At 43.0% G+C, this 17792-nt stretch overlaps 1 protein-coding gene and 1 long non-coding RNA gene across 2 annotated transcripts in view; both read left to right on the top strand.

The window, feature by feature from the left end:
- LOC138623969 (uncharacterized) overlaps window positions 1-967 on the top strand; it is a 31274-nt gene extending 30307 nt beyond the window's left edge. The window contains exon 3 of the long non-coding RNA XR_011311122.1: window positions 881-967. This is a non-coding gene — a long non-coding RNA (uncharacterized lncRNA). The remainder of the gene's footprint in view (window positions 1-880) is intronic.
- A 1725-nt stretch (window positions 968-2692) lies between these two features.
- Window positions 2693-10920, top strand: LOC138623954 (uncharacterized). The gene is made up of 6 exons (XM_069703762.1): window positions 2693-2721; window positions 3209-3265; window positions 4434-4799; window positions 6237-6476; window positions 9887-9983; window positions 10316-10920. The coding sequence occupies exons 2-6, from the start codon at window positions 3214-3216 to the stop codon at window positions 10374-10376; spliced, it is 816 nt and encodes a 271-aa protein (XP_069559863.1). The 5' UTR covers window positions 2693-2721; window positions 3209-3213; the 3' UTR covers window positions 10377-10920.
- Window positions 10921-17792: the final 6872 nt, after the last annotated feature.

Raw genomic sequence — 17792 nt, forward strand, 5'->3', positions numbered from 1 at the left:
TTTTTTTTTCAGATTGACCACCAGAAAACTAATTGGAAGGAGTGACTTTAACAAATGAGACCATTATGACTCCTGAATTTTTTTTTTTTTTTTTATTGACCTTGTATTTTATGAGAAGTTGAATGGGAGTCCATCGAGCCAGAGCCTTTTTGGAGTCAACCCCTAGCGGCATTGCGTAGCGGCGTTGCAGTTTAAGGCACTTCCACGCGCGCCTAATTTTTCTGATCCGGAAACTACGTCAACTTTTACACGCAGTCTACGGTTCTGAACCCCAAGTTGCTCCAGAAGGCAGGCGAGCCGGCTGCATGGCAGCTTTGCCGCCACTGATGTGTGAATGCGTGTGTGTTTGAGTGGGAGAATGGGAGGAAAACTGTGAAGCGCTTATGACAGCTAACGTCATAAACCGCATATAAATGCAGAGCATTGACCGTTTACCAAAGCACGTGTACGTAAATGCATCAACTCTACATAAACACAAAGAGAAAACGCTCAACGAAATAATTAAAAGCCAACAGCTTATGACCACAGAAGTGTAGTCTGTCAGCTGTTAGTAAAAGCCATTCAGTGGAGGGTTGTTCCAGAGCCGAGGGGCCGGTACCGGAAACACTCCATCATCCTCTGTTTTTAACCTGGACTCTGGGACGGTTAGAAGACCACGACGAGCAGACCTGAGCCACCTGTTCGGACGGTAGTGTGAGGAGCTCGGCCATATACTCCAACGCCAGATCATTCTGGGCTTTGCATGTGATTAAAAGCACTTTTTAAAAAAAGATACTGGAAGACAAAACTGGTGTGATATGTGAGAATTGCGTTTTGGTCAATAGTATAACTGCTGACATCTTGACAAGCATGACTCAAGGTCATTTTTATTTTCCCTCAGTGTTACGCTGCAGCTATGATCCGATGAAGCAGCAGATGAAGCAGAGACAATAACCCTCCCGAGTCGGGAGGGGCGACTCCGACAGGTAGCCTGCAGGAGGAACGGGACGGACGGAGAACGGACGGAGGACAGACGGGTGACTAACTAATGAACCGACAACCAGAGGAGTGCAGGGGCAGGGTACATATAGTCCGGGGAGGTGATCAGGGAGATGCAGCACACGTGCAGGTGGGGATCCGGGGAGAGTGGCTGCAGCTGCTGGGACCGGTGAGGGGCGTGGCCACGGGAGGTGAAGAGAGGAGGACACAGAACAAGCAGACAGGGGACTGAGGGGACACAGGAGGAGAGGGGATCGGGGGCAAAACGGAGGAAAACCAGACTCCTGACATCAAAATCTTTATACAGTGAGTTCTTTGATTAACTTGCTTACTTGCACAGTGATATGTTAATGTGATCCAAAAGCCAAACACTAATACATTTGCATATGGAAACACAAGCATATATATGTACATAATAACTGCTGGGAAAAAAAAAAAAAAGAAAAGAAAAGAAAAGGCAGCTGGTATGAGGGCCAAACGTGTTGATATTTCTCAGCTGTTGTGTTAGTGCCACCCACTGGTTAATTCCAGCTCACAGCACTCCTACGTAGACAAAGGACTCGGTGGGAGCCGCAGCTGTGATTGCCATGATTATTCATAAATCCTCTGAAAATACAAATGGATTTATAATCAGTTTTAAATCACTCGTTATGTCTGTGCCCCGGGATACGCTTCCCAAAGTGAGAAACTGCGGCGCTAACCTCTGAATAAGTGATGTCATTACGCTTCAGTGCTTCTTGTAGTGTAACGGGCATGTGTAGCTGACAAAACAATCTCATCTCAAGGCTGGTTTAGTAGCTGCTCTGGAGCTCTCGATCACATCACCTTGTTTGAAGGATGAGGGTTTTTTTTTTTCCCCCCTCGCAGTTGAGTTTCACATTGTGATTTATAAGTGTTGGAATATGAGCTCAGTTTTATTGTGCTTCACTTTTAACAAAGCAGACTTAGATTTTAATAACAACTAAACTTTCCCAGGGGACAAAACTATTGGCATTCCCCTTCACGTGCTGGGAAGATCTTTCTCAGTTGCATGCGGGGCACAATTATTGGAAGAAATAAGAATAGAGTAAATCATCCATTACCTCTTATTTCTTTTTACAATCCAAAGCCCAGACAATGTGCTGTGTCTGCAGGGCAAAATAGTGTTTGTGCCAGATAAGAAGCCCGCAATACAAATCCTGTTTCATAAGACTGCGTTTCAACATTGTCACTAGTTTCCCTTCCAAAGAATACCATTGCCTTTTATCTGTGTTTACAAACAGTGCCACAACAGTTGTGAAAATCCCCCCCCAAAAAAAATCAAAAATATGGTATTGTTGAAGGGGCATATGCTTGGACACAGGTCAGAGAAAAGAGGAGGAGGAGGGGTGGGAATAATGAGGAGGGGTGATTTCACAATGGAAAGTTCACTTATTTAAAGCACAGAGCAGAAAGTAGTATTGATTGTACAGGAAAGAGGGGTGGGGGCGAACCCAGGGGGGGGAGGAAACTGTTTGAAAACAGGGTGACGCCTACGTGACAACCTCTGTCTGGACCTGACGAGAAGAGAAAAAGGACAGAGGGAGGCAGAATAAGATCCAAAATACATTTGGCTTTACTCCGGTTTGAAACGTGATTATTGCTCCCAATGCAATGACATGTGCTTTGAAGATATTGTTTCATTCAAGGCCATAAATCTATTCGGAGCAAAGTGGAGTCGAAGAGCTCTGGCTCGACTCTTTTGTTTGCCTCAACTTTGGAAAGGTAGGTGAATCCCACACTTGATGTGGATAACTTCAAGGTAAAGAAGAAGGGGAATTTATTTATTGCATGCAGTTTGGGTTGTGTTCTTGCGCTGTTATCAGCGTTTCCTCTCTCCGTGTTTTGTTGTAACAGCTGTGCTTGAGGGGGTTCATTTTCATTTTGGCAGCAGACGCGTCCCGGTTTTGTTCCAACTTGTGATTTTACTGCACTCCGCAGTGTCAATACTGTTGTTCTTTTGGATACTTGATAAATAAATTCAGAAAAAAATAAAAGAATATCCCAAACATTTGGATTACATTTTTAACAGCGGGACATGTGGCTTTAATTGTTTTTTGCTCTCGTTTTAATTTCACATTTTCTCTGGAGGTGGTGTTATTATTTTTGCCGCAGTACATCACCCCTGCTGCCTGAGTACAGAGGAAACGGTGTGCTGCTGCTGAGGTCATGGATAAATTCCTCTTTCTGTGCTCTCTGTCTACATCAGCAGGTGTTATGGATCTACAGTTTTTCCTGTGTTGGAGAATTGCCCCACTGTTTCTCTTGAGTAAGGCTTCTTTTTTGTTGTTGTAACCACAATCCTAATAATTGGTTGTAAAAAGAAAAAAAAAAAAAAAAAAACAACAAGAAAAAAAACAAACAGCTGAAACCCAAAGGAAGAAAACAAAACCTTTTCCAACATTCTTGATATTTTTTCATTTGTCTGTGTTCAAGATAAGAAAGCAGCATACTTATATATTAACATAAAGATAAGTCAGTGCAAGCTTTAAATTTTGCAACCAAATATATAAGACTTCTGGTAAACAGCTTATTCCATTAAAGGCCAGGCTTACATTATTTACATTTCCTCCATCCTTTGCCTATCAAGTTGAGACACATGATTAATAGCCCCTTGTGGTAACTGCACACAGGCTTACCAAGCTTTGACACAGATTTTAGGATATTGATGTGGCTTGATGGATATCACATTAGGCATGGCTGTCACGCACGATAAATCATCACTTGACACTAGTTGACAGAAAGTAGCCATATATATTCACAAAGTGCATGCTGAGGGTGGAGATGACGTGTTATGCCTTTGTTTGTTTTATTAGCTTCCCAGTCTGTCAATGTAATGAAAACACAGAGGTCAAAAGGTCAAATCTGATTAAATATTACGGGTAATCCTGGCCAGCTGAGTAGTGATGTAAACTGTATGAAGAATATATAATAACACAACCCAGTATCACGGCAAAGCGTGAAATAGACACGCTTTGGGTTGTCTAGGCGTGATAATTACACATTTTCCTGTCGTGGATGAAAATGAAAACTACTGCACGTGAAGAGCCATGTAATTTACAGGGGAAAAAAACATGTTTTGCTATAACACATGGTTGGGGTTAAGAAAGAGAAAATGTTTAGGGTTTGGAAAATAGACTAACAAACTAAAAACAACTGAAGAAAAACATTTTCACCCCCTTGGATTTGAAATTCCACGTGGCAGTCTGTCAAAGTCCAAGTCTAAGACAACCCTCCTGACTGATAATACCACCAAAAAAATGTCCCTTGGACTTGATCTCAAAACCTGTCTTGTGTCACATGACATTTACGTGCGTGTAAGTTTCAAGCCTACAAAACGTGGATATCTCGCGTTTTACTGTAGTGGGTGGGCGTGTCTATTTCACGCTTTGCCGTGATACTGGGTGAATAACCAATGTTTCAATCTCTGTCCTGAGTGCCATGTGGGCTCCGGTGTGTGTCAGTGCACATTCTCAATGAGGAGCCCGTGCATGTAGTCCCCGGCTCCAGCCTGGTTCTGAGAGCCCGCATCGAGCGGGGGCCCCTGGAAGATGTCTCCATGGTAACCTGGGAGCGGGAGCCCGAAACTGGAATTGCTCCTGCGCGGCTGATGCTGGCCACGTGCCCCAGCAGAAGCCTCAAGTGTGCTGGGATGAGGCCAAATGTCCGCGTGCGCACAGAGCAGCAGGAGACGATACTTCAGATTAATGGATACAGCAGAGCGGAGAGCGGCGTGTACGCTGTGACTGTGACAGATCACACGGGAGCCAAGACCACGGCACAATGCATCGTCAGGGAATACGGTACAGTAAGCACGTGAGGGGATTTATCATGACATTTAGATAAATCCCCTTTTGTTAGCAAATTATGTGTACAGTCACTTTATTACACCATCCGTTGAGCCACATCTTCATTCTGCAAGGCTCGTTGGATCAGAAGTTACTTGACTTTTTCCACAGAAATTCTTTGACACAGCATGCCAAAGTTGAATCTATTTTTCTGAAGCTGACATTTGAAGGTTATAGCTTTTCCAGTTTGAGGAGTTGCATCTTAAAATGTAATCCTTTTGTTGACAATCACCTCCTGAAGGTTCTTTTTGTAGCTTTTTCTGGAGTTTATTTTTTTATCATAATACATTTTCTTTATCAACCCGGTATTATAGAATTATAGAATTATAGATTTTCTACTTTCCATTTACTCCCATCTATGTTGGCTTAAAAGTTGAGGTTCAAACTTGAGTTTTGACCATAGACACAACCAGTCCTATTTAATCAATGACTTTTTCCATCATTGTTTTGTGATTTTTTTTTTTTATAAACTAAACAATCAGTTAATTGCAAAAATGAGCCCATAGCTGAATTGATAGTAAAAAAAAACATCCTGAATTGCAGCCTTAACTGTAGATTATTCCTCCACTATTCTTATATATACAAAGTCCTAAGAAAGCTCACGAGATACTGAGCATGTTAAAGGATGCCAACAGCGAGTGCAAATAGGGAAATATGAATGTAAATATTGTTTTACATTTTGATATGTATACATTTGATATTGCTTTTTGAAAATGTCCCAACAGCAGTTTATGTAAAAAGAAATCTCAAGTAATTATATCTAAGCAGAAGTATATAAAATACTCATCAGCTGACCATGTTCTGTCCTTTCAAGTGTTAAACTCAAACAATTACCAACAGTATAATGAATGTGCTTTAATTTCACACTAGCAGGCATTGTTTTCTTCTGATGGTGAATGTCTGATTTAATAATGTAACACTTGAAATTAAATCTGCCCAGAGGCTTTGCTTCCCTGGTCCTTTTTGTTTCGACCCCTCCAGATGATTCAGGTCTCATCGTCGCTGTCTAGTTTTTAGTCCACGCTTCTGTGCTTTTTCATCTCATCAGTCTGCTCTAACAGTATCAATTCATCAGCTCCACTCTTCTCTACATCTGCTCTCTCAGCTTCCAGGGTTTTCCATCATCCCATTCTCCAACATTATGCCTCACTCACTGATCTCATTATTGTCTCTGAAACTGAGCCAGTTTCTCCTGACAGCATTAAATGTCTCTCATGATTCTTTGTCTTCGACCCTCTTGGACAGCCATGCACCATTATTCTTTTCTTGTAACAGATAGATGCCCACGGCTGAACATTTCATATCTCCTCTGGTTTTCTGTCCAGGTTTTACCTCCATATTTATCACCTATTTTCATATTTATCCCCACTCCTGCTCGTCTTATCTTTCCAGAGGCAGTTCACCACGTTTCCGTCAGCATCAACGTCTCTCACTCCTCGCTGGTGTGTAGAGAGGCCTGGGGAACAGACCCCAGCTTCAGCTGGCTCCACGAGAGAGCAGCCATCACCCAGACTGTGGGAAAATTGTCCAATGATGGAACCACATTGTTTGTGACCAGGACTCCTATTTGTGGCCACTTCACCTGCATGGTCAGCAACAAGCTGGGCTACAGTTCTGCCACCTACACTGCAGGTACGACGACCATCTAGCACTCTGAGATTTGTGAGCCTATATGCTTCTGTAACATTAATACTGTTAGATAGCACAGTTTATAGCAGTTAGGTATTTATTTCCCGAGTAAAAACTTTTAGATTTATAGAAGTATAAAAAGAAAATGCAGCTCTGTTGAGTGCTTTTCAGCTTATTGTTTTGGTTTTGCAGGCCACAGCTTCACTGTTGTGGTTCACTGTTATTGCTCTGAGTATTATTTCCAACACCAGGAAGCTGTTTTCACAATAAAAACCCACTGAAGACTCCCGGTGCAACAACAAAAAGCCAGACACAAAGTTAGAGACTAACTGGTGAAGAAAAATGGAGTGTTTAGCCGCTACAGAGATTAAATACACTCCCCTCGGGAGTTGGAGACAAAAACAGAGCTAAAAAAAAAAAGGGAGCGTGAACATTGAACTTGCATCAACAAGGGGACCAGCAATTTATTTTACTTGAGAAGTTCCATTTAATAATATATTATAATTATATATTTACTCCACAAAATGTCCAAATAAATTCCCTACATTAATGTGACTGCTATTGTTACTTTGCAAATGGAGGTGATACATTATACACGTGCGTGTAAGGTGCTTTGCAAATCATGCATGGCTAATGTAAGCGTACCCTATATAAAGTGATTTACTCCATTTTGTTACAACATTACAAATGCTGCATTCTCCTTAATCCATCGTACGATATGTATGAGGGGATCTCGCTGGCGAGCGTCCGGTGGCCGGCCCTTCGCCAATGGGGCCCGGTCGGGCTCAGCCCAAAGACACAACATGGAGCAGGCACACTGCGGACCCACCACCCACAGGGACAAGCATCGGGGTCGGGTGCCATCCAGACCGGGCAGCGGGCCGGGCCTGGGGCCCGGGCGAAACGATTGCCGGCAGCACAGACTAGCTCTAGGGACGTGGAATGTCACCTCGCTAGCGGGGGAAAGAGCTGGAGCTGGTGCAGGAGGTGGAGCGGTACCAGCTAGATATAATTGGGCTCACCTCCACGCACAGCACTGGCTCTGGAACCAAGCTCCTGGAGAGGGGCTGGACTTTGTCCTTTTCTACAGCTGCCCAGGGTGAGAGGCGCCGGGCGGGAGTGGGGATACTCACAAGCGCCGCCGTGTTGGAGTTCTCCCCGGAGAACGAGAGGGTCGCCTCCATGCGCCTGCAGGTTGCAGGGAGGAAGACTCTGACTGTTGTTTGTGCGTATGCACTGAACAGCAGTTCGGAGTCTCTGATCTTCTTGGAGTTGGTGGGGGGAGTCTTAGAAAGGGCGCCGCCTGCCGACTCCATAGTTCTCTTGGGAGACTTCAACGCTCATGTGGGCAATGACGGAGAAACCTGGCAGGGGTTGATTGGGAGGAATGACCTGCCCGATCGGTGTTTTGTTATTGGAATTCTGTGCTAGTCACGGTTTGGCCATAACAAACACCATGTTCGAGCATAAGGTGGCTCATAAGTGTACCTGGTACCAGAACACCTTAGGCCGGAGATCAATGATCGACTCTGTAGTCGTATCATCTGATCTGCGGCCGTATGTCTTGGACACTCGGGTGAAGAGAGGAGCAGAGCTGTCAGCTGATCACCACCTGGTGGTGAGTTGGATCAGATGGCGGGGGAGTCGGCTGGAAAGACCTGGCAAGCCCAAACGTGTAGTGAGGGTAAACTGGGAACATCTGGCGGAGGAACCTGTCCGGGAGGTCTTCAACTCTCACCTCCGGAAGAACTTCTCACACATTACGAGGGAGGTTGGGGACATGGAATCCAAGTGGACCATGTTCATGTGGTTCCCTTTTTCAAAAAAGGGGACCAGAGAGTGTGCTCCAACTATCGGGGTATCACACTACTCAATCTCCCGGGCAGAGCTTATGCCAGGGTCCTGGAAAGGAGGCTGCGACCGTTTGTCGAACTTCATATTCAAGAGGAGCAGTGCGGATTACGTCCCGGTCGTGGAACAGTGGACCAGCTCTTTACCCTCGCAAGACTACTGGAGGGGTCCTGGGAGTTTTCCCATTCAGTCTACATGTGCTTTGTGGACATGGAGAAGGCTTTCGACCAGGTCCCCCGGGGGTTTTTGTGGGGGGTGCTGCAGGAGTACAGGGTGCCGGACACGTTGCAACGGGCCATCCGGTCTCTGTACAAGTGCAGAAGGAGCCGTGTTCATATCCTCAGCAATAAGTCAGACTCGTTCCCGGTGGGTGTTGGCTAAAATGAGTTTCCTCTGTAAGGTGGCCGGGCTCAGCCTTAGGGATAGGGTAAGGAGCTCGGACATCAGGGGGGAACTTAGAGTTGAGGCGCTTCTCATTTGCGTTGAAAAGAGTCAGCTGAGGTGGTCCGGGCATCTGATCAGGATGCCTCCTGGGCGCCTCCCTCTGGATGTTTTCCGGGCACGCCCAACTGGCAGGAGACCCCGGGGAAAACCCAGAACATGCTGGAGGGATTATACATCCCGTCTGGCCTGGGAACGCCTCGGGATCCCCCAGAATGAGCTGGAAAATGTTGCGGGGGAGAGGCAAGACTGGGCCAACTTGCTTGGCCTGCTGTCACCGCGACCCGATCCTGGATAAGCGGAAGATGATGGATGGATGGATGGATGGATTGATGGATGGATAATTACAATATTTATTTTAAAATGCACATAAGAAAATAGTCATTAGGTATAACAATGCTTGTAGTGAAGCCATAGTGGTTTAGATGCAGTTCCAAAGTTGTTTTGTTTTTTTTACACGTTTTAATGTTAAGGGAACTCCTGTAATGGAATACTTAGGCTGATGAATACTTTTGATACATACAAGCAAATATTTTTCACAATACTTCAGTGTTTTCACTCGATAAAGTGTTTTTAATGGCAGACTTGCTATTGCCACTTTCAGTTCTGAATACTTATTTCAACACGAGATTATGATGGTAATGTTTAATCCCCATTTGGCCAAAACACTTGATTGGATGTACCCACCGAGATCTCATTTACAGTCCACTCACTGTGTCGTGTCACAGATATTCATAAATCTGACTCTTTTTATACCGTGCCTTGTGTCTACGTCCCGATTACACTTTGTTCTGTGTTTTGTATCCCTGGTGGTGTTTCAGTGATAAAGGATTTTCCAGAGTGCAATCAATAAATCACTAGCGCCACTACTGCTACTGCTGCTGCCACTGCTGCTAAACAGCCGAGACAAATGCAATTCTTCGTTATCTGCCAAAGCGGCATGATGATCCGAAGACAGTCAGGGTATTTTTAGGATACCTCCTGTTAGCGCTTGCTGTTCCAGTCAGTTAAGTGACTGTACAGACTTGTTGCAGTGAACTTTTTGCCCTTTTTAGGGCAGCCCTGTCAGATGACTTGAGTTTTTCCTCCCCCTCATAGGATGTCTTTTGCCTTGTTGACAGCACCTTGTGAGACCGAGGGCAGAGGGACAACGGCGGCTGTAGTCTGTCTTGTCCTCCTGCTGCTCTTTGGAGGAGTGCTGGCATTTCTGCTGTGGAGGTACAGTAACGCACGCTAGCAGACACTGACACTAGCAGACACTGACACCAATATCATTTCAGGCTATGCTTTGATGATAGAGCTATATGCTGCGAGAGAATACGATGTTGGTAGTAGCTGCTCTTAAGAGGACACAAAAAAATAATAAAAACAGAGGGTACAAAATGAAACGGTAAAATGCAACGCAGCGTACTCCCACACAATATGCGGCACACATGAGGCATGACAGGTCAGGCTGTGTCTGCTGACAAAACAATTGTCATATTTACTTGAGCCAGTGTACAGTTTGTCACTGCTGTTTGATCTAAATTGAACACTTGGTTTCTTTTCAGGCGGCACAGGCACAATAACCGGGGAGAGAGGCTGCATGAACATTTGGATGACACCATCTAAAAAGAAGGCCCAAGCTACATCGGTGTGACTCAGAGGTCTCGGAGAGGAGAACAGGAAATGGACTGGACTATGAAGGGAGGACCTTCCTGTTCTGTGAGCAACATGACCTTACACTGTGTTGGAACAATGTGAAGAGTGAACTGCTTTCTGACAAATACAAAAATATCCAAAAGTGGATATTTGGCTGGAAGTCCCTGCGGTGTCCTTACACTGCCTCCTGCTGGGCTGTGCCTGAAACTGTGTATTTAATAAAGTGCTAATTTTAAAGCTTGCATATCAAACTTGTATTAAAACGTACTGTACTGCCTTCACTCTGAAAGCCCTGAACATAATGTGACAGAAACAATCTACAGAAAGATTCTGAAAGACCGCTTTCTTTTAAAAGGATGCTTAAATTTTCTATACGGACGGAGCTGTGAGCCGATTTATCTTTTTTTCTCATCTGCTATCACCGTTGTTGTTTTGTCCTCTGCTCCTACAGTATGTATGAAAGTTCACAGCTGTGCAGTGAGCTGAACACTGCCAATAAAGCGTGAAGACAGGATTTGAAGTCGTTAAAGGAAGCAATTGTAAAACTGAAAACTTTATCAGTCATGGTGATTACAAGAATTTCCATGGGATGGGGGTTGTACGATGATACTTTTTTTGTGTCATCGTTTGTTTTATATACGTGGACAAGAAAACATTTGATTCTCTTTGATACAGTGCCTGCTGTGCATATAAACGTGATACATTTGAACACCACCACAGGGAAAATTTGCTTTTTCAATCATTTACTCAATAGAAATATCAATACATGTAAGATTCTTCTATAATCTCAGAAGCTAGTATTGCCTAACCCGGTGCGAACCAGACCCAATTTCACTCCGTAAATATGGGTCTGGACACCCTCCATAGGGGATCGTTTGTAGTCGTTCCATCCACCTGGCGGAGACCTCGGGTTAGTTTTAACCAAACAGCTAAGGCTGAAACCGTCCGACACTCTGCCACCTCTGCCACTAGCTACCTACTGCCCGTGTCCACCGAAGTGTTTTTTTTTTCATGAGTACAACATTTTTTTTTTATTATTGATTTAATGAACACCAGCAGGTTGACAAGGTGCCGAGTGTTTATTCTGCACGGAGTGCTAAACGGGCGGCACATTTTTTTTCCAGTCCACGAGAGTTGAAAAATATAAACGCTGCGTTCATCATGGTCACTAGCCGTCCAATCACAGTGAGCGAGAAGCGGGACGAACACAGTTAACCACCAATACTGGTCGCTAATTGGTCCGCGCTTCATAGTGGCTATGTATATGCTAATATGTGCAGAGTTCCCAGATTGTATTCACACCGAAGAAAAGTGAAGCCGTGAGCCATAACTGTCCACTACTCTCTGACAGCATCTTGCTAACATTTTTGACCACTTTTTTCACTCAAAATTCCTTCAGTTTCAAGATGTTCCAAGATTTTCTGACATATACTGCCCTTTTCAAATGTACCCATTACATTTTGGATTCAAATGCACATGACTCTATTTTCTTTTTGAACCCTTGCTTGCTGGATTTTGCTCGTGTGCTCGGGATCATTATCCTGCTGAAAAATTTACTTACGGTTTATCTTCAACTTTTGGGCAAATGGCTTCACATGATGCAGGACTCATAGTTGACTCAATGACTGAACCACCATGATTCACAGCTGGTACGAGGTTCCTATTTTGAAAAGCTGTCTTTAGTCTGTGCCAAACATGTCGACTTGCAGTTGCGACTGTAGTTTTGCTCTAATGTTGTTGTTTTTTAACAGCAAACTCTTTTTCCTGGCTTCAATGCAGGTCACATTTTTGTGCAGGTCTCTTTGTGATTGCAGCAGCATCCACTCTGACACCAACAGTTTGCAAGAGATACCTGCAGATCCCGTGATTAAAATCATATTGACTCCTTAGAACATATGCGCTGTTTGTTTTTGGCACTGAATGCAGCTTGGTATGTTGTATTTTCACTGCAATGTTGTTACCGGCACACTGTGAATTCTATTTGTATGATTTGGAGAGGAAATTTGTCTTCTGGGATTCCTTTTTTAATTTCAGTTTTGTTTTTGTTTCCTCTGGCTGAGAGAAATGTTCTTGGTGTTCATCCAGGAACTGCAGATTGTGTATGCAAAATAACACTGCACACATTATTATCCACTCTAGCAATGTTCACTCTCACAGTACGCCCATCACACTCAAACCCTCTATAACCTCCAGCAGTGTTATCGCTGTGCTTCGCGGAGCTACACCGGACCACATGGAGGAAAAGGAACCAAAGAGCCAGAGGTCAAGAGGAGGACAAGTTTTATCGCATGTGGAAGGAAAAAGCAATAGAACATCTGCCATGAAAGTTTAGGTGTGCCTCGGGGAGTTTTAGGCAAAGATTGTTTCTGCTTTTTACAGATTTTTTGAAACATATCAAAGAAAAGTCGTTCCATTTCCAACAAAAGTCCTTAATATTGCCAGACCTTAAACTGAAACAAGTAGTAGATATAGCTTACAGCTCCCTGAGGCCATATCCTGGGGTGGAAAAAGACAATGAAGAAATATTATGAAAATGGAAAGAAAAACTGGAGTGAAGGGCGTGGAATACAAATCACTCACTAAAGTCAGATTGTTCTGAGTACGTATGTGCCAGCCCTCTGAACATACCCATTTGAAACGGATATATAGGCTTCGTGAGAGTCTGCAAAGTTCCAAATATCAGCAATATATGAAATTATACATGAAATAGATTGGACTTTGTGCAGAGTGTCCCTCTGTCAAGTACTGTGACACTATACAAGTGTAAAAGGAGGGCAGAAACGTTTCTCAAATGGCTCTCTCACCCAGATTTGTGCCAAAATCCCCTCTGTCTCAAGCCCATTAGCACTGCTCCCATTGTATTGTTAGCCTACCCTGTGCTCCCTCGCCTTCATGTGCCTCCCATCAGACTACAGAGGAGATGGAGGTGCAGGGGAGGCACATACATCATGTGGAAGTGGGCCCACGCTGGATGTACAAAAAGTGAATGTGTTGCAAAACATCCTCCTCAGAGGTCCGAGAGCTAGTGGAGTAAAAAAAGAAAAAAAAAGAAAGAGGTCTTGAAGGGCAATATCAAGTAGGTCTATCTGTGGACACCAAGCGGCAACTAACTGACGTCACCAATTGGTTTGTGAAATGCCGTTCTGAAGCCTCAAATTCGCATTTCAGCTGTTGCCATCTTGCTATTTTAGAGCCTGAAGTGACCGTGTTTGACACAAGCTGGGGAAAAACTAGGGGCGAGTCTGACTCGTGACTGCACCACAGGCCTGCCAATCAAACAGATACGCCCCCAAACATGCCGCTTTTTGAAGCCGAATATTTAATTAATTATGGGATTATTTTCAGATGGACAACCAGAAAACTAATAAAAAGGAGTGACTTTAGCAAATGACACAATAATGACTTGTGGAAACAATTTATTGACTTTGTATTTTATGAGAGAAGTTGAATGGGAGTCTATGGAGCCGGAGGCTTTTTGGTGCCAACCTCCGGTGGACTCAGTGGTATTGCAGTTTAAGGCACTTTCACAATTGGCCTCATTTTTCAGACCCAGAAGTTACGTCTATTTTTATATAGTTAATGCAGTATATATATATACAGTAGAAAACATCTACTGTTGCTGGGGTCAAAGTTAGAGTTAGATATTTCAAGGGGTGTGTTGTGTCGTGAAGTGGGTGTGTTGCGTAGGAATGCGTGTGTGTCGTGTAGCTAGCGAGACTGCAGATTGACCCTTGGCTAATTTAGTTGACATTCAGCTCCCCTTCTGGCACCTGTAGGTTGCCGTTTTCAAAATCACTGACACAACAAGAAACAATAGCAACCACGTTCGAGCTTGCAACCAGCACACTGAAAATGGCAAGTTTAGATCATAAAATAAGGCGCCCCTGCTCGAGTTTTTTTTTGCATCTTTTGGTGGGGATTCAGACATGGTAATGCCAGGCCATGTAAATGTTCCAATAAAATAAGCTTCCCCCACACACTATTTTGTAGAGGCCCCATCACTACATCCTGGGCTCAGCACAACCCAAAGACAATTGTGACTGGTTTAAAGAAATGCAAACAAGCCAGAGCCTTTTTTTTTCTCCCCTGGACCAGAGTGATATATTGGTGCAGCCGTGCTACTCTCCAGGACTGGCACAGCATGGTGGAGAATGGTTTGGCTGAGTGAGACTAAATTAGCACAAAATACAAAGGCTGATGGGGTTCGCAGGTATTCAGTCAGAAACCTTTCACAATCAGACGAACCGACGTGATTAGGCATGAATTTCTCTTCAAATATTCATTGAAATCCATCTAGTGGTTAATGAAATCATTCAGTCTGGACCAGAGTGGTCATCCAGCTGACAGACAGGTATTAGCCATAATTATGTAATATTAGCCAACTGTCCTGGGTTGAGAAAAGATTAGAGAATGGGTAGTTATTACATTTTCGTCCAAATCTCCATCAAATCATCTGTAAATAATCGGATCATTAGAGTTGGCAGACTCAGTGGACTGACAAGTGTACAATAGCTGAATGGTGTCAGTTGAAATGGTCATAATTCACACAGACTGTCTGCTGATCCCCAAAAGCTCAGTATTATCCTGTCACCATCTCTGCTCGCTGCAGTGTGCACACAAATATAGATTCTTGTTTGTGTGCATTGTGCGGAGCAGTGAATTGATCTGAGACGTGCATCCTGTGAAAAAACACGCGTTTTTCATGTTTTTTATGACGTGCGTGTCAAAAAGATGCGTTTTTCATGACATGCATGTCATTTCCTCCGCTGACTGCAATTATTCAACATCTCTGTGCATTCCAGCCATGTTTCTCTTATCACAGCTGGATTCCCTCACCAGAACTGACCATATTCATGTTTTTTTTTTTTAATAGATGGGACCTGTGAAGGGCTAACAAAAGGAGAATGGGTGGTCTGGTGCGATTAGAGAAAAACGTGATTCGATATTTGAGAAATTCAGAGCTGCTAATTTCATAACCTAGACATGTGCCTATGAGCGTCTCAACCTTTTAAGCATTAGTTTGACATTTCTGGGAGATAGGCTTATTGCCGTCTCGCTGAGAGATGAGAAGACTGATACTGCTGTCAGACAGAGGAGCCGTATAGATCCTCTCAATGCAATTCACAGCAAGAAAGCAAATGAGTGCATTTTCCCCATTTGTCATTTTGGCTCAGACTTAAGAAAATATGATCATGAAATTGAATTAAAGTGCATCAACATTGATCTGGGCTCCTTTGTTTCTTTCCCGAAACCTTAAAAAAAAAAAAGAAAAAAAAAAAAGGGGCAAATATTCCCTGAGCAGACAGTCAATCACAAACTATGCTTACATGCACAAAGATTGTGGTGTTATTAAATCAATATTTGTAGCTGACGTTGCTCGGCGGATGCCAAAGCTTGTTCTGGGATGGCCTTCAGGCAGCTGGTGGATTCTCTTTAGTGGGTTGACGTCTGATAATTCCCTAAGCTAATGCGACCGTTTGTCATCTAAAAGGACAGGAGATAGCGGTGTGCAGCCGGGGAGTCAAGTTGTTTTCTCTGTATATCATCCAGCTGCCTGACGGAGGCGGCGGCGGAGGTTAGAGGTAAAATAAAAATGTCACACTCGAGCTACAGCGTTGAAAAATAGATGGCAACATAGTGTAATGTTAAAAAAAAAATAAAAAAAAATAATAAAAAAAAATGATACTTGAGGAATCACGTCATCACTTAATCCAAGTCTCTATCCGCATGTCCACACATCCTTCTGGGGTCTTGACCTTTTCAGTTCAGCCCTTCACCCCAACTTCCTTCAAGAGTCTGGCCTCTGGGAAAGAAACACCCCCTTTACTACCTTCTGTATACACTCTAGCTCTCCATCCCTTCCTCAGACGGCCAGACTTTTTCCTTGGTGCACTGTTCCCACTCCTGGAGAGAGGTGGAACTGCAGGATAAACTATATTTATGTTTAAAAACAAGACAAGCAGACCACATCATCCTCATCCGAGACTGAACAGTCATGATATCAGAAAACAGTTTTTTTTTTTTTAAACCATCTCTCAACTTGAGGACCACATTACAACTACATTAAAGGGGCAAACAAACTGGGGTTAATGACAAATTCATGTCAGACTTTGTTGATATTTTATTGTAAAATTGTGATTTTTATACTTTTAAAGATTTCCTTTTTAGTGCCAGGGATTTTTTTTTTTTTGGTCTTTGAGGCTTTCTTGTTTAATCACCCCTTTATATTTACTGGGTCCCCAAAAAGCTCCTCTTTGTTTTGTTTGTGAATTCACTAGTGCATCTCAAAAGTGGGCTCATTCTGATCGGGTCTAGTTTAGAAGACGTGGAGCTGCATTTGAATTCCCTGGTTAGGTCAGAGCTGAAGGGCTTTTTTTTTTTGGGGCACAAAATATTCTAAGTATGGAATTTTCCACCCACAAAAACTTCAGCAGCACCGGCAGCTCAGAAAGTCATGCTGTCTGGGCAGACCGCTTCCCAGTCGTCTTCCCCCAAGTTCTTCCTTTTATAGCTAGCAGGTCAAGGTGTCCCAGAAGCACCTAATCATCATTAGCTAATCAAGGACAAGGATGCCAAGAATACAGAGCGAAAGCAATTGTGGAAATTATTTTTAAAAGGAGCAGATTTTATTTTTTTTTTATTTTTTTTAAAAGGGAATGCCGGAAAAGGCATAAAGTAGTTTTTGTATGCATTTTGGAAAGTTAAAACAAAAATAATAAAATGTATTGATAAGAATAATAAAATATATGAAAAGACTGCAGAGCTCTATACTCCATTCACGTATTCAGCTGGATGAGATTCACCTGTGCAATTCAGGAGGCAGCACTCAGGCAGAGTGTTTGAACATTTATACATGTAAACTAATTCATAGAAATGATGATTAGGACTTGTATTAAAACTGACACGTACTTTCCAGTGGTATTTATTTTAATCAGAAGCAGTTATGTAGCCGCCTTGGTAATTATGATAAAATGTTGGCAGCCTGATTTGCTTGTGAATCAATGGACTTTGCAAGATGTGGCAAAGGAGAAATTCTAAAATAAACATGACAGATCCTCACAAATACTGACTGGGAGACACTTGAAAGGAATATCTGAACATCTCAACAAAACACAGCTTCAAAAATGAATTTAATAACTAGTCTAAAAAATTATTACGAACCCAAAACGTGATTTTTTTTTGGGTGACAGGGAAAAATTCCAAATCAATTAAGCTGTCTTACAGAGCAAAGAGTGTTAACGTCTGTCAAATAGTCTGTGAACTTGTAAATAATTACCAGCATCTTACTTGAAACAGAAAATCAGATTTTTAAAGCTTTTTTAGATTTTTTTTTAATATTTTTATTTCAATAATGGTAAAAGTTGATTGCAAGTGAAAAGTGTCAAA

This window comes from Brachyistius frenatus, unplaced genomic scaffold (genome assembly GCF_029030835.1).
Source record: "Brachyistius frenatus isolate BFR_SWC_R1_liver_20210118 unplaced genomic scaffold, ASM2903083v1 Contig_48, whole genome shotgun sequence".
NCBI lineage: Eukaryota > Metazoa > Chordata > Actinopteri > Embiotocidae > Brachyistius > Brachyistius frenatus.